Consider the following 25,212-nt stretch of genomic DNA (forward strand, 5'->3'; position numbering starts at 1 on the left):
TGGGGACTTGTGGGAGACGGTCTATGGCTTCATCATTTATTGAGGAAGGGCGATTTAAGACACTGTTGAAGTGCTCAGCCCAGCGTTCGAGAATTTTCTCCTTCTCGGTGATCAAGGTATTCCCATCTGCACTGAGGAGGGGGGATGATCCTGAGGATGTGGGGCCGTAGACTTCTTTTAAGGCATCATAGAACCTCTTCATATCGTGCCTGTCAGCATATCCCTGGATCTCATCAGCTTTGTCACTCAGCCACTTATCCTGCATCTGGCGTAACTTTTGCTGAACAGTCCTGCGGATGGCATCGTACGCATCCTTTGTTGATGTGGACTTTGGGTTGCTCAGGTAGGCTTGATGCAGACGGCGTTTCTCATCCAGAAGCTGCTTGATTTCATCACAGTTTTCATCAAACCAGTCTTTGTGCTTTCTGGTCATGGGTCCCAGGGTCTCTGAAGGGTTAGTCAAACAACAACAAAAAATCCTTGGTTTGGTGGAAACTTGCTGGCTTTTGAATGACAGTCTTGCCTTATACCAGAATATCTGCCTTTTATAAAATTTTCTTGATGAAATTGATTGTAGTTTTGCCTTTTACCAGAATATCTGCCTTTTATAAAAATTTCTTTGATGAAATTGATTGTCACCAGCTCTTTTCATGTTTGAAAATATTTATTCAAAAGTGTTTTCATATTCATGAATGGTGGGAAATTATGCTCAGGATTACCCATGGTCATGTTGATAATGATTCGATTTAGACATTATAAAAACTTGTCAAGGAATAATCAGTAGTGGTGTAATAGTATTCTGCCACTGGTTGTTGACTTTGCTAGGACTGACCACAAGGAGATTAGTGATAAGATATTTCTGATGAAAATTGTGGTTTCATTTTTACTCTTTGTCTTTTAAATGAAGAGATTTTCTGTGAAAGTAAAAAATAAAAATTAAAAATAAAAAAACAAACAAAAAAACTAACCCTAACTGACGTGTGGAACCAGATGCTGACAGTTCCTTGAATGAGAAGTGCACTGTTGGCTTTTGCATACATCTATCTGATGGTGGTGTTCAGCATTTGGCCCATGCTGTACTTCTTCATGGTTGCCCACAGTGCATCATGCCACACTTGGTCAAAAACCTTTTTAAAGTCAATGTTTTGTTGGTGTTGGCTATATTTCTCAGACAGAAAATGAAGGTTGAAAATCTGTTCTGTGGTGCTTCTCCCACTGCAGAACCCAGCTTGTTCATCTGCAGTGACTTATATTCCTGTCTGATTCTGTTCTGGATTACTTGAGATCTGCATGCGCGTAGGAAGAAGACGTCTTTGGGAACTTGTCTGCTTTCATAACAACGTTTTAGTGGTTTATTCGTAGTATTTAGGGTTCTGTTGCTTAAAAAGGCATTGCAGAGGAAGCGGACACACTTTCTCAGTAAAATTTTCTCATCATTACATTTTTTCTTTTCAAAATTCGAATTAGTTAAGGTGCAGAAGTGATTGTGCGGGTGAGCTCGTTCGTGGTGCCCATTGTTGCAACCTGTTTTGTTTACTTCCGATTGGATATCTTTTCTCATCGGAAAGGTATTTTTTCAAATAATATTTCCCTCCTGGTTCTTGTCATGGTTTTATTTATTTATTTTTAATTATTAAAATAAGGCTATCCGATAAAGCGGAGACACGTCAGCGACAAAAGGAGATTAAATTTTGGAGCCAAAAGAATGATTCAAACCCATGAAACACCGCCGGACACTCTTGCCGAACCGCTGAAAAATTCAAAAGTCGAGAAATGAGACAAATAAGAGCTACTGGCAGAGGCTAGTACTCCTATACTTGGCATCATTACTCTTGCTAACGTCATACGCTCCTGAACCAAACCCTGGCCTGAGGGTTGCAACAACTACAAGTCAACAGACTAGCATTGTTGATGAAGCTGAACAACCTGACCCATCCAATCTGCAACACTCATGGTCTTGTGGTGCATGTGATGCCACTGTCAAGTGGGGAGATTGGGGTGTAGCATGTGAAACCTGTGGACAGTGGTTCCACGCTCACTGTCAAAACATTGACATACAGCTCTATCACCACCTAGGAGACAGCAAGGAGGACGTACCATGGCACTGCGCAATCTGTGGCAATCCAAACAGCCAAACTATTTTTGACTTGCATGGAATAGACTGGCCAGATTCAACAGCCCCATCAAACTCAAACCTCCTGAACTCTCCAGACAGAGCAACCATGCCTGTCACCATCAGGACTGACTTTGATATGGCCACAACATGCTTCCACACCAACTAGGGCAAGTCAACAGAACAAATGCACCAGGAGACCACTGAGAGTGCTCAATATCAACTTTCAGTCCTTGCCTGGGAAAAAAGCAGAGGTGATCAATTTGATTGACAGTGTAAAGCCTGACACTTTAATAGGAACTGAAACATGGCTGGATTCAGATATCAGTGATGCAGAGATACTGCCTGACATGTACACAGTTATCGGAAGGACAGGAATAGAAGGGGGGGAGGGGAGTCCTCATTGCTGTATGATCAGACCTGGACAGTTACATCATCCCAGAGCTATCTGCAGAGTGCGAGGTGATTTGTGTTAGGCTAAAACTTCAGGGGAGAAGATCTCTATATCTGCGCCTATTACAGGCCAGATAAATCGGATGAAATCAGCCTGGAACACTTCGGCACATCACTCGGCAAGGCTGCTGCCATCCACAGTGCACACATTCTCGTTGGAGGGGACCTCAACTTCCCAGGATTGGACTGGAAGAACACGGAGCTTTAGCCCGAATGCCCATACCCAAGCTTACATAGAAAGCTGTTAGATCTCCTTGGTGACTGGGATAACCAGACCTGAGCTGGTGGAAGTACCAACTCAAGAGGCAAACACACTTGACCTTGTCATCACCGACAGTCCTGAACTCATATCGCGTACCCAAACGCTACCAGGGCTGTCGGATCATGGTGGGGTCTACTGTGAGGTCCAGATCCATGGACAACGAAAGAAACAAATCCCCAGACTCATCCCCCTGTACAAGAAAGCAAACTGGGAAGGGCTGAAAGAGATGTCCAACCTCGCAACTGAAGTGGAAAAGGACAAAAACACAACTACTACAGAACAGCTGTGGACAAAATTTAAGATGACACTTCAGGATGCAACCCAGAAATTCATTCCCCTCAAGACAGCCAGAAAAAGGGAGAGCCAACCCTGGATCACACCAGATCTGTGAAGCCTAATCAAAAGGAGAGACAGAGTCTTTTGGAAGATGCGCAAACAGGGAACAGAGGAGCTCAAAGAAGAGGTGAAGAAGCTCAGAAGACAAGTCCAGAGGCAGCTGCGGAGAGCGTACTGGGATTACCTGAACAAAATCTTCACTACAGACAGTGACTCAGGACCGGACCATGCGCCAGAGCCAAAGTACAAACGTTTCTGGTCGTTCATTAAACACCAGAAGTCGTCAAACACAAGAGTGGCCCTACTGAAGGCTGACGGACGCCTGACCTCAGAACCCTCAGCACAGGCTGAGATTCTGAACAGGCATTTCCAGTCAGTCTTCAGCAAAGGAAATGACAGAAGAATTCACCCAGAAATGCAACATGAAACCAGCAGACTTCCCTGAATTAGATGACATCAAAATATCAATGGAGGGAGTAAAGAAGTTGTTGCAGGAACTAAAGCCAGACAAAACAGGTGGACTAGACAACATCAGCACACGTATACTCAAAGAATTGGCATCAGAAATTGCCCCAATCTTAACAACAATATTCCAGTCATCCTTTTCCACCGAGACAGTTCCATCTGACTGGAAGGATGCCAGTATCACAGGAAATTTTCAAAAAAGGAGAGCAATATGATTCAGCAAACTTCCGCCCAGTATCCCCAACTAGCATACCCTGTAAGATCATGGAGCACATTATCACCAGTGTAATAATGCAACATCTAGAACGACATGGGATACTATGAGAAGAACAGCATGGCTTCTAGAAGAGAAAATCTTGTGAGACCCAGCTCCTGGAATTTATTGACGAGCTCCTGGAATGCACAGAGCAGGGAAACAGACAAACATCCTTATCATGGACTTTGCTAAGGCGTTTGACAAAGTCAACCATAGCCTACTCCTGCACAAACTCCATCACTACGGAGTTCGCAGACAGCCCAAAGAGTGGATCACGGATTTCCTCAGAAACTGGAGGCAAGCAGTGGTAGTGAATGGTTACACAGATGTGCGTTCCGGAGTACCCCAAGGATCAGTACTAGGACCATGCCTCTTCCTAGTGTATATTAACAACCTGTCTTAGAATTTATCGTCGAAAACAAGGCTGTTTGCAGACGACACTGCAATTTACAAAGTAATAGCAGCACCCCAGGACCATGCCAGCTACAAGACCTCAACAAACTCGCTGAGAGGGAGAAGAGCTGGGACATGGTTTTCCATCCTGGCAAATGCAGCACCTTGATTGTGACCAAAAGCAGGGACCCAAAAGAGCATGACTATATGGAAAAACACTACAGAGGGCAGACTCCACCAAATATCTAGGAGTCGCAATAGAGAAAGACCTGAGCTGGAGAAAGCATATTGTAAACATCCGCTCCAAAGCAAACAAGACCTTGAGGAGGAACCTGAAAATTAGTTCCCAGACCATCAGGGTACTAGCGTACAAGTCATTTGTCCGTCCCATCCTGGAGTATTCATCATCAGTCTGGGATACCTACCAACAACAGGGCATTGATCTCCTCGGGCAGTCCAGAGATGAGCAGCCAGATTTGTGCCGAGATGCTACCGGAACACCTCAAGTGTATCGGCAATGCTACAAGACCTTGGATGGTCCTCCCTGCAACAATGCTGCCAAACAGCCAGACTGACCATGCTTTATAAAATCGAGCATAACCATGTAAGCATGGACTCACTGGAAGCAAAGCTGGTATCACCACCACCACGGCAACGACGCACCCACACTGAGCAACTGGAGCAAATCTTTTGTAAAACTAAATTCAGGCAGCCTGGTTTCCTCCCACGTACCATCCGGGATTGGAACGCCTTGCCCCACAAGCCGTGGAGGCCAGCTCAGTCAACACCTTTGTGTCGATGGTCTCCAGGCTATAAATACCAGAAGACACCTTTTTTTATTATTATTATTATTTATCCAGCTTCCACACTAGGTGGAGCTGGGGGCTGGCTAGTCCAGTTGCTTGCAGCTGGGCGAAAAGCGAAAAGTAGTAGCTTGCCGGTCAAAACCCACTTTTTGTTGTTTTTTCGGCTAGGAAACCTATCCACTCCATGAAGACCCAGATATATCTCCCGCAGACCTCTTTTTAGTCTGTGATAGAATAGTCAGGTATTGACTGTGATCAGGAAGGAAGATCGCTTTGCTTGCATGGCTGATCAGACTGATAGTCAGCAGTGAATGCAAGAACATAATTGAAAAATATCTTTTTTTGTTTTGAATACATATTTGTTTAAATACACAGAAGCAGTCAAGAAAATGTCTTTCCTGCAGATAGATAAGAAATTGTTAACAGCATTTTTTTTTTTTTTTAAACTATATTTTATTAAAATTTCAATTGACTATAGTGAGCGTTCAAGATAGAAGCACGCAGGCAGACACACACCTAGTGTGAGTGTGTGTGTGTGTGTACAGAAACATACATCATATCAGAAACTGCTACTCCTCTTGCATGTGCAGAACTCCTGCAGTGGGACTTGTTTGGCAGGAATCAGTGCAATTATGGTACTAATTTCTTTTTATTTTGTCATGTTCTGACAACGCCAAAAACACAAAATGCAATGGACAACTGTTTGATTGTGATTGATTTATTGTCCAAAGTCATACACAACACAGGAATACGTTTTTGTGATGATTTTATTTTAAATTGTGCATATGGTGTTAAATGTACAAGAATTGTTGTTTTCATACCTGATGCTTTGAACTTAATAAATGACATTGAGATATTACAATCACATGCAACTTACAAACATATACACTTGCATGCACATTAACACACACTGAAGCATGCTCTCTCTCTCAATACTATTTTCAATAAAGGCATTTATCCCCAGGCTTGGTCAAAAGCTGTTATAGCACCAATTCATAAGAAAGGAAACCCTGAAAATGTTGATAATTACAGGGAGGTATCATTGCTTAGTATTTTATCTAAATGTTATACATCGATACTGAACGCACGATTATACTTGTGGTTGGAAAATAGCAAATTGATATAAAAAAAAAACCAGGCAGGATTCAGGAAGAAACACTCTACAGTTGATCACATTTTCAGTCTCAATGCAATTGTCCAGGAATGTACGAGTAAGAAAGGTAGAAAAATGTATGTTGCACTTGCAGATTTTAAGAAAGCATTTGATTCTGTTAGACATGACAAACTTATAGAATGTATTAGAAGCCAGGGGGTTAAGGGTAAGTTTCTAGCAGCTTTATCAGCAATGTACAAATCCTTAATGTCATGTGTCAGAGTTAACTGGGATGGCCGAGTTCTTTGAGTGTCCGATTGGTGTGAGACAGGGGTGTGTATTAAGTCCTACTTTGTTTTCAGTGTTCATCAATCAGCTGGCTAATCAGACGGATGAAAGAGGAAGGCACGGCATCCAACTGTTACCAGACATCATGGAAATATTCATTCTACTTTTTGCAGATGATGTTGTTTTGCTTTCAGAAACACCAGGGGGCTTACAAAATCAGTTGAATGTTTTGAAGTCTTGTTGTGATAGTATGCAGCTAAGTGTTAATACTGAAAAAACAAACGTGATGGTGTTTAGGAAAGGGGGTTTCTAAATTTTGATAATTTTCTTTTCTTTCTTGTCCATAGGCACACTATACACACATTCTTTCTTCTTCTTCTTTTTTTTTTTTTTTTTTTTTTAAGGAGAAATCAGAGGATGCGTTCAGTTTCTGCAAATGTGCAGGGCTGTCTCAGCATCCATGGAAGATTTTCGTTTCCTTTTTTTTTCCTCCGTCATCATTTTCTCCTTTCTTTCTGTTATCCTTTTTTTTTTCTCTCTCTCTCTCTCTCTTCTTTATTTTCATTTTCTTACAACATATCTTCTTCCCAGTGACATTATCCATCGTTTTCAATATCATGCAACACAAAAGAAGAAAAAACATAAACAAACACACAATGACTCCGCACACAATTAGTGTCTAAAAGAGAAAACTAGGCTCTCTCTCTCTCTCTGGAGGTACTATAACGATGCAAGAACAATATGTGTATGTATGTTTGATGTGACCACCTGGTCACTCGTTGTGGGTTGTTTTTTGTTTTTTTAAACATTTTTATCTTCCTTCCAGATTTCTGAGGTGTAGGTCTGTTTCGGATATAAGTTCAAGATTCTTACATTTGCCGTATTTAAATTTGGAGATAGCAAGCCGTGCAACCAATAAGATAATGTTTACTTGTTTGTTTTCTTTTTGAATTTGATATCAGTTTTAGTTGCACCAAATAATGCTATCTTCTCGTTCATTGGGATCCAAGTGTTATACTTAGTAAGTATAAATTGTTTTACGTTTGTCCAGAAAGTGGTGAGCTTGGGACATGCATAGAATGTATGTTCAATGTAGTCGGTTTCTTGGCACCAATGGCATTTGTTAGTATCTGTGGCAACCATTTCTTGTAGCATGATGTTTGTTGGGTAGATGTTGTGTATGAATTTGAAATGTAATAACCTCAGTCGAGTTTCCTGCGTGCATTCATAGGCTGAGCTGAAATAATCTTGAGTATTGATCTCTAATTTTCGTCTCCAGAATTGCACCGCGCAGATCTCATGGTTTTTTTGAAGGGCAAATATTTTCCTGGTTTGTTTATTAGACAGGGTGGTTACGTTTTCCTCTTCAGTTGCAATATTATACGGAATGCCTTCCTTTAGATTATCATGCGCTAGCTGAAATTTCCACGCGCGTGGTAGTGCATTTATGACTGCGTTGTACTCAAACAGGTTTGGGTGGGGACCAATTCTTCAGTTCTGAAACTTCTTGGTACGTTAAGAGGTTTCCATTTAGCCATAGGTCTTGCACGACGGAAAAGTCCGTTTTGTTCCACTTTATGAAGAACAAGGTATTTCCTTTGTATTTTGTATGTTTATTGTTCCAAAGGGGTTCCGTTTTTATGTTGTCTGTCAGTCTATTCTTGTTAAAAGACGCTACTGTTTTTAGCACATCCCTCCAGAAGACTGATAGTACCTTTTCTAAGTGTTTTATCTCTTCTGCAGCGACATTACAGTTAAAAGCACAGTGTGCGTTCTCAAAAGGTGCAATATTTTCTTTTGCAAGGATGCTCCATTGTGCTTTTTTTTCTTTGAGGCATCACTGCCCATTTTACCAAGTACATTTGTTGTTGGTGTTCAACATTTATCATATTTAGGCCTCCGCGTGCTTTGTCGAGACTTAACTCCCCGTTTCACTTTCTCAAATGCTCTTTTATTGTTATATTTTTTCTTCCACAGGAATCTATACAATAGAGTATTAATAATTATAGTTTATTATCTTTTCTGGGATCGATGCTACTTCTAGCAGAAGAGTGAATTGTGACAGGAGGAGTGTTTTTGCAAGTATAACCTTGCCAAAGAGTGATGGGTTCCTACGTTCCCAACTTTTAATAGTTCTAATTACTGCATCTATTCTAGCTTTCCAGTTCTCTTCAATTTCCGAAATTTTTCTGTCTGCTGAAAAATGTATGCCCAGAATTTTTATTTTATCAGATTTCGTAGGTATGCTATTATAGGTTCCAACTTCTTTTTTCCTTGAACCCAACCATATTCCTTCTGATTTTTTTTTTTATTAAGTTTTAGTCCTGAAAAGCTTTCAGATTCGTCGATAGTATTTATGGCTATCAGAAATCTTTTTCGTTTCTAACTGTTAGCGTAGTGTCATCTGCAAACTGCTTTATTTTGGAAATATTGGCTTGCCCGTTGTCGTTGAAGCTTTGATGCGAGAGTTTGATTCCTTCAATTTCTTTGTTGTTTCGAATTCGGATGGCAAGGGTTATAACAAAAAGGCGGGGACTGAGTGGACATCCTTGTCTTATTCCTCTTTCAGTTGGGAACCAGACGGATAGCCAGCCACCATTGTGTATACAACGTTCCGTATTTCTCATTGCAGTTGCAATTAAACTTGCGAATTTTGGACCAAAATTTAAAATGCCAAGTGCTTGTTGTATAGAATTCTTTGATATCGTGTCGAAGGCTTTTGAGAAGTCTAATGCGATCAATGCACCTTGCTGGTCAGTTCTATCTAAATATTTCAGGAGATCATCAAAGAACCTCAAATGAAAAGCAATGCGTCTACCCTTTATAACTCCTATCTCATCTTCGTTGATTATTGTTTTGATTACGTTTTGCAGTCGTATAGCCAAAGCTTTGGTAAATATTTTGTAGTCTGTGTTGGTAAGAGTAATAGGTCGGTAGTTTGCTAGATTGTTTCTTTCAAGGTTTTTTTCCTTTATGTATTAGTGTTATGATTCCTTTTCTCATTGAAAAGGATAAATCGCCTTGCTCCAGGGCATCGATTATACAATTGAAAAGTGGTATTTTCAGTCGGTCCCAAAATTGTTTATAGAAAGATGGTTTGAGACCATCGCTTCCAGGTGCAGAGTCTTTATTTAGCACATTGAGTGCATGGGTGAGTTCCTCCACAGTAATTGTCACAGTCTTCTTTTTGCTCTTGTGTCAAGACTGGAAAATCCTAGTCAGATAGGAAATGTTCCCGTATGTCTCCCCCAGTTAACGATTTGTCTTCTTTGTATAGATTATCAACATATTCTTTTATTTCTCCAAGTATCTTTTCCGGACTGTCTGTTGTCGTTTCATCTATTTGAAGGCAAGATATTGTGTTTGATGTTGTCTTTATTTTTTCTAACTGGAGAAAGTATCTGGTGTTTTCCTCATCATGTTCTATCCATTTGACTCTGGATCTGACCTGTGCTCCTCGAGCTTTTCTCAGTTCCTGTATTTCTATGTCTTTCTTCATTTTATGTATTTTTGTTTGGATTTCTTTATTGTTAGGGTCTTGTGACAATTGGTATTCTGCTTCGTTTAGCATTTTTATGGCAGTTTGTTTTGACGTTGGGATTTATTTGTTTTTGAGTATAGAATACAGTAAGATTTATACTTAACTTTGAACATTTCCCAAGCTCTCTGTGGGTTTTCGTGTTTATATTGTGCAAAATATTCATCAATAAAAGTGTTTGTTCCGACTAGGAAAGCTTGATCTGTTAGCAGGGAATTATTGAATTTCCAGTATCCTGGACGTCTCTGAAAGTTGTTTGTACTGAAGACTAGTGGTCCGATTGTGGGAACACCCTTATATCTGCCTTTTTTAATTTTTTTATCAACGGTTGTGTGGAAGAGTCGCAAAATATATAGTCGATTCTTCTTGCTGTGAATGGGTTTGGTGTGGACCAAGTGTATTCTTTGGCGTCAGGTTGGAGTGTCCTCCACGCGTCGATAAGATCGAGTGATGCTAACAGGTTGGTAAGCACTTGTTTCACGGATCGAATGTGGTTTCCCAGCAATATTGTCCAGCTGGCTTACTGTTGTGTTGAAATCGCCCACTTCCCACAGGTTGTCATACTCTTGGTCCTGCAATAGATCGCCGAGTTGGGTTATAAACGCTAATTTATCTATTGTAAAGTTTGGAGCATAGCAATTAGCAATAACATTCACTTTGTCTTCTAGCATTACCTTAATTAATAGTATTCTATCCGTTGTTTTTATGTGTTTAATAGTGTTTTTTTTCTTGTTATTTATGAATATCGTTAATCCATTACTTCTATTTGTTCCTGATCTATGAAAAACTTCTCCTGGCCATTCTCTCTCAATTTCATGTATTAGATCGTCTGTAATATACGTTTCTTATAAACATGCAATATCTAGATTTTGGTTTCTTATAAAGTTAAATACTACTTTTCGTTTTAATTTGTTTCTTAGGCCATGCACGTTTAGCGTTCCAATGCTAAGAGTGTTATTCGCCATGAGTATGAGGAGTAGTCTTTATTTCACTGTCCATTATCGTTAGTCCGTTAGACGAAGCCAGGGTCGTGGAGGTGAAATCAGTCCAGTGTTCAGACCGCAGCCGTCAGGTGCCGGCTGCTTCCATGTCTGCGTGGTCCGTTTCCCCGTCTCGCTGTGTGTGAGACGGATCCACATTCCACACTGTTGCCTCCTGGTTGTCTGGTTCGCTCAAAGCCAACGGACAATCTATTTTTTTGTGTCCCGGTTGGAAGCACCCCCTACACACGACTTCACCCTCACAACCGGACACCCTATGGCCATCTTGCAGGCACTTACTGCATTTAAGTTTTTCCTTCATTTCTGTATGAAAAATGTCTGCTGAAAATAGTCCGACTTTCAAGATTGGTCGCAGTGGAGTGCTGGGTACAGATACAAAAACAAATCTGCAGCCAGTCTGAAAATGTGTCAGTCTCCCGTCAGGATTCCTGGCCAGTTCATTTATAATTGATGAGTGTAGTTCCACGCCCACCTTCTTCAGCGCAGCTTCAATGTCTGTGTTGTCCACACTTAGCGGGATACTACTAATCCATAGTTTCGTTGTTGGTTTTGTATCGTCTTCTTCCCTTCTTAAAAAGGGGTTTCGGTTCAGCAGAGCCACTTGACGTGCACCCGTAAACACAAACCCCTCCAGCAACAATTTGTCTCTACTTTCATCTGTTTTGGGATATATGCGCCAGAGTCTGCGAATACACTGCGCCCCAACAATCGTACCTCTACTTGACACACTTTCTGCGGCTACACAAATATCGTATGTGCTGGGCAGAGATTCATAGGAGGGCAGCGTGCGAGTCTTCACGAACACTGGCTCCACAGGTGGGGCAGGCGGGGCTGGCGAGGCCGCCGCCATAGTTCCAAATTCTAGCACCAGTGCCAGCCTAGCTTACCACGTGTATCACCAATGAATACCCTCTCACAATGTTGCTTTCCGTGATAGATGTTGGAATCTTTTCCCACAAAAGCACACACCACTCTTGGCCACATTTCGAACTTCCTACACATGAACAAACACTTATCTTTTAAGACTGAAATAGATGGGAGCAAACAGTGTCTGACTTGCCGACATCGGAAGCCAACCGGAAGTCTGCTATACACACATTCTTCATTATTTTGTTAAGTATTATTTAAACTTTTGTAATACTGTGAATGTCTGAGCTGAGAAAGAAGACAAAAACAAAGGGGATCGGACAAATCACAGAACAGGGCAAAGGTCAATCCAGCATACAAAGTTGTCTGCAAACGTTATTACTATTAATGCAGAATGTACATAGAAATATTTTTCTTGGTCCATAATAAAAGGTTACACTTTAATACATAGCAAGTAAAAGAAATAGAATAGGAAAATAATATTTCTTATCTCCTTTTGTACTCTTTTGATTCTTTGATTTGCTAAGATTCAGTGTCCAGACTAGCTGAAATGCTCGCTTTATGTTTTTGTTCAACAGATAGTACAGCATGAATTGTTCCAATGCTGCCTGGTGCAGGGCACAGGGAGGGATGATTACTTTATCTCCAAATGGGACATCTTACCACTTAGCCTGCTTGGGGCAGAGAATAACATCAAACATGACATCATGCTGCCATAATTCTATGTTTATTGCAGATGCTGAAGCAGACTGCCATATGCATACCTGATAGCTTATAGTCCAGAATAAAACAATTCAGTGGGAAAGGCAGAGACCTTCTCAAAAACCCCTCTCTTCCTAACTCTCAGAAGGTAAATTTAATGTATGTCATCTGTTGTTCAGCCAATGGTTCGCATCACCTGTTTCATCCAGACCATTATCCAGAGGCAGACACTGAGGGTGTCCTTTGTATTGGCCCTGGTACTCCAGCACCCCGGCAGGAGCACAAATCCAGGGATCAGCTGTCACATTTTGCCAGGACACTAACTCTTCCTTCAGCAATGCCAGTGTCTGGGAAAAGGTGGAGTTGTTGGCTAAGTTGACCAGCTCCTTCTGGTCCTGAAGCACATCATACATCTCCCACTGTGGGCGGTAGTAATACTGCTTCAGCGTCTTATACCACGGCAGGTTCTCCTTCCTCTTGGTCCGGTTCAAAATGTCCTGGAAACTGGGAGAGATGTAGAAGTCTTGGTCAATGGGGAAGGGCATTTTGAAGTTGAGGTTGTGGATGAGCTTGAACTGCTTTGTGCGGATGACCCTCATGGGGTAGTACATGGTGGCTTCATGCAGATCATGGCTGGCAAAAATGGCGGTGCGCTGCTCTATGACTGGTACAGAAGCCCTGGTGTAGGTGGGGAGGAGGGACTGACCTGTGAGCTTCACTGGTGCCCCCTCCAGGGTGTAACTGGGGTAGTCCAGGCCAAACCACTCCAGGACTGTGGGTACGATGTCTAACAGACTGGCTAGAGAGGATGTTTTCTGTGAAAATTCAATTAAACAGTAATTAAACAGAAATCAAAATCAATACGGAGTACCCTGTATAGGTATGACTTAAAGACTTCTTCAGTTATGAGAATTTTTACACTCATTTATATATAAATACTGTATGTTCTTTATTTGATGAGAAGTTAATAAATTATATGAACTATTTCAATTTCAATGAAGCAATATAGCTCACTTGAAATGACAATTTAAAAAGTATGGTGATGAAACATTCTTTCATAATTGAAAAAAGAGAGTCAATAAGTAAAATTATTTAAAAAATACAAGCATCAACATGCAAAATTATAACTGATCACATGTTATTTTGTTGTTGATGATAATGCTAATGTCAACATTATACTATTTATGTATGTATGACCATACTTATAGATTTACATAAATCGGACTGAAATCAGTTTCTATGAAGTGTAAATGGCTAACCAAGGAAGCTTTACATGAAGCCAAAGTACAACCTGTCCCCAGGATGCTTGGTGGAGAGGGGAAGACAGGAGCAGGGGTTCTGCCATGCCAGGGTCAAACAGATTGGTGCGGCCATTGGGAAAAGGAATGCCATTGTCTGATGTGAAGAGTACCAGGGTATCCTCGAGGTGGCCAGACAGTTTCAGTTCTTCCAGAATCACACCTATTCCTGATGATTTAAAACCAGCAGTGTGTTTAACGCAACGACAGTATGAACACTGAGGTATGAACATCTGCACACAAATACATATGTGAACCTGCAAATACAACACATGCACACCATGCATTTGTATTTGTATTTGTATTCCTTTTTATCACAACAGATTTCTCTGTGTGAAATTCAGGCTGCTCTCCCCAGGGAGAGCGCGTCGCTACACTACAGCGCCACCCATTTTTTTGTATTTTTTCCTGCGTGCAGTTTTATTTGTTTTTCCTGTCGAAGTGGATTTTTCTACAGAATTTTGCCAGGAACAACCCTTTTGTTGCCGTGGGTTCTTTTACGTGCGCTAAATGCATGCTGCACACGGGACCTCAGTTTATCGTCTCATCCGAATGACTAGCGTCCAGACCACCACTCAAGGTCTAGTGGAGGGGGAGAAAATATCGGCGGCTGAGCCGTGATTCGAACCAGCGCCCTCAGATTCTCTCGCTTCCTAGGCGGACGCGTTACCTCTAGGCCATCACTCCACAACACATTATGCTATATAACTATAGACTGGCACAAAAGCTGAGTGGTTAGAGTGTTGGACTTTCAATCTGAGGGTCCCGGGTTCGAATCTCCATAACAGAACCTGGTAAGTGAAGGGTGGAGATTCTTTCCAATCTCCCAGGTCACCATATATAAAGACCCACTAGTGCCTGAATCTTTGTGTGTATACGCTCACAGAAGATCAAATATGGACGTTAAAGAACCTGTAATCCATGTCAGTGTTCAGTGGGTTATGGAAACAAGAACATACACAGCATGCACACCCCTGAAAAAGAAGTATGGCTGTCTGCATGGTGGGATAAAGAGACAAAATGGTCATACATGTAAAAAATGTTACATGTCTGTATGAGTGTGTACGTGTGCATGACTGAAACCTGATTGAATGGCACAGGAAATGAATGATGCGCACCCAATGGAAGCTGTCAATCAACTCTATCCAGGTAGGCAGCCTGTGGCGCAAATGATTCTGTGTTTATAAAGCGCTTAGCGCTTAGTCTCCGACCAAGGATAGGTGCTGTATAAGTATCCATATCATCATCATCATCATCATCCACTACGGACACAATGAAACAAAATGACTGTAAAACACATATGAGCTTACACACACAGTGCATGCACACACACACATACACACTGTACATCCAAAACACTGCAAAATAACTACTTAACAAAAGAGAAAAAATAGCTATAAAAAACAAACTTTCACACACAGTGCATACACAAACACATATTAAAGATTTTAAGTGTCTAGTAACCCTTTCTACATTGCCCAAATTTTGTCTTTAAAATATTTAAACCCCTTTCAAAAAAGATAGTCAATAATGAGTTACATGGCCACACATGCAAGCAAATACACACACATGCTCACACACATGCACACACTAATTCATCTTTCTCAATATGCAAAAAGACCTTAAATGAACATACTGTTACTATATCCACTAATCACACACACCTTGATCCAAACGACTGATGGTAGTGTACTGGGCAGCAATGTCTTCTCTAGCAGCGGGGGTGTCCTGGACAAAGTAGGGCACGATGACATGGGCAGGGTCATAGCGGACAGGTTTCCAGTCTGGGATCACCCCCATCCCAGGTTCCCCGTTGCCAAACTTTTCGCAAAACACTCCATACTGTGGGTGAACGCTGCCACAACGGTGAGGGTCATGAAACCCAACGTACAGGAAAAAGGGCCTGAAAAGTAAACAAGAAGTTCACTGACTGTGATAATGGCAGAAATCAGTAGTTTTAGAGACTGTAATACTTGTGGTAAAAGTCTTTGCATCATGAGCACTGAAAAGTAAATTAACTGACTTTGGTAATGGCATAAATCATTAGTATTCGAAGCAGTAATGCTTGTGATAGCAGAAATCATAGCAACAGTAGCTCTTAACTAGCAACCACAGATGGGAACCACTGATAGTGCACTCTCTCTCTCTCTCTCTCTCTCTCTCTCACACACACACACACACACACATATATGTGTGACTTTTCTTCTGTGGGCTGACCTTTAACTTAAGCACACATGCCTTTATTCTTCAACAGTTCCAGTCCTCAAAATCAGCTAAATGATCTTGCGGCACAAAAGAAATAGTGAAACAGAGAAACAGCTTTTGTATGCACACATAATATATTTGTAAGCAAACAAACCACCACAAAAACAGCACCATGTGCACACTAATGACCTTCAATGTGACTGTTACAAGTGTGCCATTAGATGGACATAGATAGATAAAACCTGTCATAAGAAAAATCTGATCATAAAGACAAAAGAACAAGGAACTTGTAATTAAATTGTCTGAAATTACAAAGTGGATATAAAAAAGAAGTAATCACTGAGTTATAAATTATGTCTATATGTCCGTCTGTATTAATGTATGAATGTGTAAAATAAATGTGTGTGTGTGTGTGTGTGTGTGTGTGTGTGTGTACATATATATGCATGAATGCATGTACGAATCACTGAGTTGTACATATGTATACACTATGTCTGTCTGTATTTATGTATAAATGTGTGTATGTATCTATGTATGTATATATGTATGTACAACATTAAGGAAATGGTGAGCAAAACTGGTCTTCCTGAACTTCACAGGAATGGCGGTCAAGCAAAAGAAATGTGCAACAATATATGGACGAAGAACAGGGAACAACTAGTAACTGGTACACACAAGACAGTACCACCCTAGATGATTTCAGGGCCCAGGAGGAGCATCCCCAAGGTATGGCAAGGAAAAGCCATACCCATACCGTGGATTCCAGATCAACCTCACTGGAACAACCACCAAAGACAGGCTGAAGTCCACTGTTAATGAGTTCCAGTCATCCCTGGAGAACCTCGCTATCTTCTCTCTTGTGATTAACAAAAAACTGAAAGCTGTCAAGATCATTTCCTCTCAGATGAACTTTTACTGCAGCAACGCCCATTTCACTTAAAAGACCTGAAGGATCTGGAGGATCAATCATTTGTCAGTGAGCAGATTAAGCTGAATGCTTCATCTACTCATGCCCAGATATTCTGACCCAGAAAGCATGGTGGACTTGGACTTTTAAAACCATGTACGATGCCAAGCAGATCTCTTTTCTCATGTCTGTGCAGAACAGAGATGACTGGCTTGTCAGGGCAGTACCACGAGGTACTTTCCACCTCTTCTTCTTCTTCTTGATGTAATGCCCACAATCATCAGGTTGATTATTTTGGCATACTGAAAATTGGGTCTGAGCAGTGGGAGGGGGGATGGGGGGGTAGGTAGGGGGGATGGGGAGGGCTAATGGGGGAGGGGGAGGGGGAAGGGAGGGGAGGATGGAGGGGGTGGGGGGGTGGTGGTAAGTGAACTCTTGACACAGAAGCGTCAAGAGTGGTGGCTCCAACCACCTCGTCCGGCAGATTGTCCAGTCCCTGATGGTGCTAGGGAGGAAGGCGGCCTGACGATAGTCGGTGCGGCACTGCAGCTGGCGAAGTTGGTGTTGGTTGCTTCTACGCTGTCGGACAGGGGCAGGTTGGATCTTGCTTTTGTCGAATTGGACTTGGTCATACAGCATGGTCTGCTGCTGGAGTGAAGACCACTGGAGTTGGTCGAGCATGACGGTGACACTCGATCTGTTGTGGTATCTATTAACCACAAAGCAGGCTGCTTGTCGCTGAACCACTTCCAGCTGTTTTACGTGTGTGTCAGAGGAGGGGTCCCAGACTGTGCAGGCGTACTCTAGAATGGGGCGGACATGGCTCTTGTACGCTGTCTCTTTCAGGTTGGTGGCGCTGATCTTCAAGTTGCGCCGCAAGAAGCCTTGGGTCTTGTTGGCTTTGGCACAGATGATGTCAATGTGCTTGTCCCATGACAGGTTGTTTTGAATGGTCACCCCAAGGTATTTGGCCGACGTCACAGTCTGGAGTGTCTGTCCGTGCAGTTGGTACGTGCTGGTGAAGGGCTGTCTCTTATGGGTCACTGGGAGGGTGGTACACTTGCCTGGATGGAATGACATCTCCCAGCTTCTCTCCCAAAGCTCTAGCCGATGCAGATCTTCTTGCAGTCGGTCGGTGTCGTGGTCTGATGTTCTGACCCTGTACACAGCAGTGTCGTCGGCGAAGAGACTGGTCCACGCAGTGATTTGCTCTGGGAGGTCGTTGATGTATACTGAAAACAATGACGGTCCGAGGACCGAGCCCTGTGGAACTCCTGAACATACGTTGCAGAACTCAGATGTACTGCCCTCGACTACCACTGCTTGACGTCGGCCGGAGAGGGAGTTTTTTTTATCCAGTTTTTGACCTTGCCTGTTTGCGACACTCCATAGTGGTGAAGTTTGTGGATCAGGAGGCTGTGATTCACCTTATCAAAAGCCTTCGCGAAGTCCAGCACTATAATGTCTGTCTGCTTCCCTCTCTTGGTGTTGTCGGACAGTTCCTCAGTCAGCTCCAGCAGTTGCGTCTCGCAGGATCTTTTCTTACGAAAGCCGTGCTGTTGTGGACATAGTATGTCATTCTGCTCGAGGTGGTCCATGAGAGTGCTGACTACAATGTGCTCCATGACCTTGCAGGGCACACTTGTTAACGAGACTGGTCTGTAGTTGGCTGGGTCATAGTGCTCTCCCTTTTTGAAGACTGGTGTTACGAGAGCATCTTTCCAGTCTGATGGTACTTCGTCTGTCGAGATGGAGGATTGGTAGATGGTCGTCAGTATCGGGGCCACTTCCTCTGCCAACTCCCTCAAGAGTTGCAGAAAAAAAAAGCAATGCCAACAGACCCTGAAAAGGATAGCTTGGGGGGGGGGGGGGGGGTACAGAGTGGACAGAGAACATTTTGGAACAAAGTCCACTAGCCCAGATAATGTTCATCAAACTCAATGAACTCTGCGTGAGGCTGGGTGCCAAATTCGACTTCAGTGAGTACAAGGATGTGTACAATGTCTCTTTGTCTGCATCTGAGGACAGCATTGTGTCTTTCCACTTGCAAGTATCAGTATCAGTAGCTCAAGGAGGCGTCATTGCGTTTGGTCAAATCCATATACGCTACACCACATCTGCCAAGCAGATGCCTGATCAGCAGAGTAACCCAAAGCGCTTAGTCAGGCCTTGAGGAAATATATATATATATATATATATATATATATATATAATTATATATATATATATATATATATATACAAAAATAAGAAGAAAAAAAAAAGAAAAAAAATAAAGTTAAAAAAATTTTTTTTTTTTTAAATAACAATAGTAAAAAGAATAATAACAAAAAAAGAAAAAAAAAAGAAAAGATAAATACATACATAAAAATACTACTACTACTACTACTACTAATAATATTTAAAAGGTGCAATTGATTGTCAACTCTATGCGTGCGCACACACACACACACACACACACACACAAAAGCAAATAAATGTAAAACATGCAGACACACGTTCACACATACACGCACACACACATGCATAGCAGATATGTAACAAACATGCAGTTTCACAGATATGAAAGCACGATCAAATACACATAAACGTACATGAGCACCCACCCACACACACACACATTACCCTGCACCCCCCTCCCCCACACACTCATTTCTAGGCTACACATCGCTGCTTCAACGGCACACACACACTCACCCGCACTTACTTGTACAAGCACACACACACACGCCCATATCCCCCACCCCCAACCCCACACACATATATACACACATATATATATATATATGCACTCCCACAGTGTAGACATGCATACACACACATACCTCATCCTCTACACACACACACACACAAACACACACACGCGTGTGCGCGCACGCACGCACGGGCACAGAGCTCTCCTGACATGTGTACACTTACACCCTTGCGCACGCAATACGCACACAAACACACACAGACACACAAACACACACACACGCACAGAGGCTGCCACTGATTGGCCGCAATAGGGGTGGGAAAAGATCTCTGATGCCAAGAACGTGGCGTCTAGGTGTTGCTCAGTCTATTGTATTTGGAAAAGCCCACTGAGACTCTGTTCCGTTTTGAAGTAATTTGCACAGTGTTGGTTTGGAAATGATGCCGATATTCGTTTGATTTGCAAAGCATCGTGCTTTACCTTTCATGCTAGACTTACGGCCGCTCCCTCTCTCTGCCTTTATTTTCCTTGAAGCGATCGATGGTGTGATGGCCTTGTACATGTTCTTTTTGGTATTCTTTGACTTTTCTGAGGATTTCCGATTTTCCTAGATGTGGACCACTCGTTGCGTTACCAGCAAGTCTGTCAGCTCACTCATTTCACTTAACACCTGCATGTCCCGGGCAGTATGACCATGTAAGTTTTTTAATCTGAAAGTTGCACATTGCCTCATACCACTCTGGGCTTCCCATTCTGCTTTCAATTTTCTGTATGAGGTTCATTGAGTCCGTTAGAATCATGGCATGTTGGTTTCCGGGCACATGGATAGATGATAGCCACTGGAGGGCATGTGTCACAGCTTCAACTTCCATCGTTAGGTTACAGGCTGTGACTTGGTAGGCAGCATTCTCTTCCCTAATTGTGTTTCCACTGTTTCGCAGTGAATCCCCAACTGGATTGGCCTTTGGTGACTGAGCCATCTGTGTATATGATGATGTCCTCTTCTTTACTATTTTCTTTTATGAGTAACTTCACTTCTGCATCAGTTTTGCCCTCTGGCCATACCCGACAATGTCTTCCTAGAGTGGATAAAATGGCTGTGTTGAATAGATGATTGAGGTTTTCGGGTTTTCCTCCCATTCTTTTGTTTCTTTCAGGTCTTGTAGTTGGCATACCAGCTGGATTGTGTCTTCTGCTTGCCCCATCCATGATCTTCCTCGTCCTAGATGGCTGCCTTTTGGTTCCTTGATTGCGTTATGCAGTGGGTTTTGAGGGTTTTCTAATGCTCTGAAGTAGGTCTTAGCCTGTTCTAACTTGTTTCTGGCCTGCACTGAAGGAAGGTCAAGCAGGTATCGCATGGTTTCCGTTTTGTTGTTCCAAGGATCAGCCATATAGCTTCATTTTGAACTGTTTCTAATTTTAGGAGGCTGCTTTGAGACGGTGTTGTTAGCCCATATAGCTTCATTTTGAACTGTTTCTAATTTTAGGAGGCTGCTTTGAGACGGTGTTGTTAGCCCAAGTCTGTAGTCGATCACACTGAGAACGAGTGATTTATATAGGAGGAAGAGGTGGCATTGTTCAATACCTTTGGTTGCCATTGCTTTTATGACTGAAAGACCATTTTTGCATTTGAGAACAGTATTTTCCGTATGTTTTCTGCAGGTCAGCATCCTATCGAACTGTATTCCTAGGTAGCATAGGCATTCAGTTTTCTCAATTTGAATTCCATCGAATGACACAGGTGGTGGTGATTTGCTCGTGGTTCTGTTGTTGAGGGTGCACAGCAAAGTTTGAGCTTTTGCTGGATTGATGGAAGATCCTGTGTCCTTGCACCATTGAGCGATATTGTTCAGTTGTTTCTGGACGGCTTTAGTTCTTTCCTGAGCATCTTTCGAAGTTTTGAAGACCAGGCCATCATCTGCAAGAGTAAGCACCTGAGCTATTCCATTGTTGTTTATTAAGTCTGCAAGGCCCTTCGTGTAGACGTTGTAGAGGACAGGAGAGAGCGGAGACCCTTGTGGCAGTCCAATGGATAGTTTAGAAGGTGCAGACATCCAATCTCTGAGGCGCAGGATGACGGTTCTTTCCTGAAGCACTGCTGCTATCCATCTTGTCAGTGTCAAACTTACTCCATACCTTAGTAGCAGTTCCATGAGGTGCGCAAACTGGACTTTATTGTAGGCATCTTCCAGGTCGATTGCTACTGCTAGTATTTCTTCTTTTCTTTGAAATCCTTCATATGCCTCATAAGCGAAAGCAGCCGCATTTTCCATGTGGACTTACCTGTTCTGTAACCACCTTGATTTGAAGGGAGAATGTGCCTGTGTTCAAGATCCCTTGCAAGTTTCCTGGCTATCATGTGTTCCATGAGTTTTCCAGCAATGTTTTGCATGGTTAGGATTCGGTAGCCGCTTACCTGACGATGGTCCTTTTCTGGTTTTGGTAGGGGTTTTAAGAAGCTGTCTGTCCAGTCCTCCGGCACATGTCCATTGTGGAAACTGTTTTGATAAAGATTGAAAAGTTTGCTTCTGTCTTCTTCCGATAGCTCCTTGATGCCCGAGTAGCGAACTTTGTCTGGGCCAGGAGCCTATTCTTTCTTTCTATTGCTTCGTTTTGATCATCTATTGTCAAGTCATTGTAGGGTCCAGTCTGCATAAGGGTTTGGTTTAACTCCTCAACATATTTCTTTTTTTCATCTAAGTTTCTTTGATCGCTCTGTTGTATGAAGCGTTTGAGCACGGCGGATCCTTTTTCTTCGTTTGTCTTAAGCTTGGTTCCATCAGTATCTAACATGTCTGGGGTTGTTGTTGTGGACGTTTTCCCTTCCATGCGACGATAAAATTGCCAGAACTCTGTCAATGTTGTGTCGTAACTGAGTGCCTCGCAAAACTGTTTCCACTTGTCATTATTAAGCCTCTTGAGCAATGACTTCAACTGTTTTGTTTATTCTTTCATTTTTGTTTCAATATCTTTGTTCGGAGAAGGTTTTGTTCTTTCTTTTTGCCAAAGTTTGACAGCCGCATGTTTTTCTATCCAGGCTCTCTCTGTGTCGGTATTCCACCATGGGGGCTGAATAGTTTGCATCCGGTTCGGTGCCGTTCTTTTGTTTTGTTCTGCATCTTAATTTCTCGATGACGGTTGTCTCTTTGGTTTCATACTGAAATGGATCACGCGGTTTCATACAGGGTTTATCTGATAATTTCTGTAGACTGAAAACTACTGGGAGGTGATCACTGCCTTAGTGTGGAAGCATCTCTGCATTCATTCCTGTTCTGAATTTTGGAGATGTTAGAGTGATGTCGATCACACTGTCACTGTCCCCTTGTCTTGTTCCAAGGCCAGTTGGGGATGTGGTTGTTAATAGGCTAAGAAGAATTTCCCCTATCATTCCTTCAAGTGCGAGTCCTTGTGGGTTGGTGTTCTGCTGGTCCCATAACTTCGATCTGGCATTAAGGTCTCCACAGATAATGACAGAGTCTCCAAATTCGTTCTCTATTTCCTCTAAAAAGGCCCAATCCGCTTTGAAATAGGATGATTCCCTGTGAGCATGAAAACTGTGTCTGATTATGTTATTTTGAATACATACATATATATATATATAAAACAAAGTGTATGAGAATTCATATATAAAACAGTGTTTTAACCCTTTCGCTGCCAGGAAAATAAGATTTAAGTGAAATCTATTTGCCAGGGTTTTTTTCACAAAAAACGGGTATAAATTTTCCAAAAATTCTGTGCTCTTTGTTATTGGAGAAAGACCCATAAAAGTATATATTTTCTGAAAGGTAAATGAATAAAGAATACAAAACACATGCTGTTTTCCCATTTTATATATTTTTAGTGACATGCTGTTGTTTTGAAATCAGTGTTTTGTTTTTTGTCACATTTTCAACTTGTTCATTACAAACATTAGTCAGGTAATTTGCACAAAAACATCATATTTTCTGGACAAATGGATATCTGCAAACACAAAATCATACTAGAACAACCACAATATATATTTTTTTAAAGAGATAGATACACAATACATTGTGACTTCTCCAAGTGATAAGATGGATGTGAGGCCACGCCCCCTCAGTCTCCACCCCCCTCCTCCTCACCCCTCTCACACGGTCACTTGATTCAGTTCTCATCAGACCGCGTTGGCTGCGTGCCAAGAATATCGCTCTGCTGCTAATTCGGTCATCTGTCGTCTGCTAACATCTCTACAGCCAGCATCACTCACTGACAGTCGCATCTTGGCCACTCTCTTGATTACTCCCTTTATTTTCTATCAGATCGTCCTATAAATGTTCATCACTATCTTCTCCTTCGAATTTACGCTTCAATTCTTTCTGAGCATCAGCTAAAGAAAGAAATCATGGTTGGTTTAGTTCGTCACGATCGCATGTCTTGAGCACGGCGTCAGTCCGACATTTTGTTGAGCGAGCGAGGAGAGAAGTCAGGCAAACACTTGGACAGTGACCCAACCAAAACGTTCAAATAAAGGACTGCTTCATGACGTAGATGGGGTTTCTAGCTATGAATAGAATCTAGAGAGATTCCCCAGGCTAAAGCTACCACTATTTTTGCCCAGGAAGTGAATGCAAACCAGGGAAAAGTCAGAATATTTCGATGATGAGTTATCTCGTCATGCAGGCAGCGAAGCATACATGCTTGCCATGACGAGTTATCTCGTCATGCAGGCAGCCTAGGGGTTAATGGTATGATTCAAAAGCAAAACACTAAAGATAACCAGTGGCTTTAAATCTTTCTTGCCTTACTTGGTTTTGATCATGTATGGTTGAATATTGACAGATCAAAATTTGCACTCTTAAAGAAACCTGAGTGTCAGTATATATAATAACTAATATAAGCTTCTGGAGAATGCAGAAAAACAAAAATAAACCTAACATTATGCAATAATGTTTCTAAAGAATACAGACTTAAACCATATCAGATACCTGATCTATTCAAGAAAAACTGAACACAGAATCACCATGTGCAAACTTCAAATAAGTGCACATGATCCCCGCATAAAAAGGGGCAGATACACACGTACAGAAAAACATGAAGAGCATGCAAAATCTGTGATGTATTAGAAGATAAGTATCATTTATGGACAAATGTATTAGATATGAACATTTACAAGAAGTTTTGTTGAATGATATGAAGTCTTAATTAACAAACTTTGATTATACTGATACAGTCAGCCATTTGTGTAATTACGACACTGTACAACCTTGACTAGCAGAATATATGAATGTCTCAAAGTACATATCAGGTTATAACTCAGACATCTTACATCCAGTTTGGTAGGTTTTTACTCTTTATTGTTGTGTTTATGAACCTTTGCTTATGGTTTTCATGACAAATAAATATTCTGATACTGATACTGATTCACACACACACACATACATTCTTACACACACACTCAAATACACACACACAAACACACACACACACATGCGCATGCACACACTCATGCATGCATACACACACGCACATGCACACACACACACACACGTATACACACACATTTGTATGCATGCATGG

The 25,212-nt window shown here is 41.9% G+C and overlaps 1 protein-coding gene across 3 annotated transcripts in view; it reads right to left on the bottom strand.

Annotated features, from left to right (window-relative positions):
- Window positions 1-5,833: 5,833 nt before the first annotated feature.
- The window catches only part of LOC143282642 (N-sulfoglucosamine sulfohydrolase-like), a 30,189-nt gene continuing 10,810 nt past the window's right edge, over window positions 5,834-25,212 (bottom strand). For 2 of the 3 annotated variants that reach the window (XM_076588304.1, XM_076588295.1), the window contains exons 6-8: window positions 15,536-15,774; window positions 13,865-14,040; window positions 5,834-13,388 (exon numbers count right to left, since the gene is read on the bottom strand). In XM_076588304.1, the coding sequence (XP_076444419.1) occupies window positions 12,738-13,388; window positions 13,865-14,040; window positions 15,536-15,774 (1,066 nt within the window). In that variant the 3' untranslated portion in view covers window positions 5,834-12,737. The remainder of the gene's footprint in view (window positions 13,389-13,864; window positions 14,041-15,535; window positions 15,775-25,212) is intronic. The other variant, XM_076588310.1, reaches the window with a different exon arrangement.

The sequence above is a fragment of the Babylonia areolata genome, chromosome 1, assembly GCF_041734735.1.
Source record: "Babylonia areolata isolate BAREFJ2019XMU chromosome 1, ASM4173473v1, whole genome shotgun sequence".
Taxonomy (NCBI): Eukaryota; Metazoa; Mollusca; class Gastropoda; order Neogastropoda; family Buccinidae; genus Babylonia; species Babylonia areolata.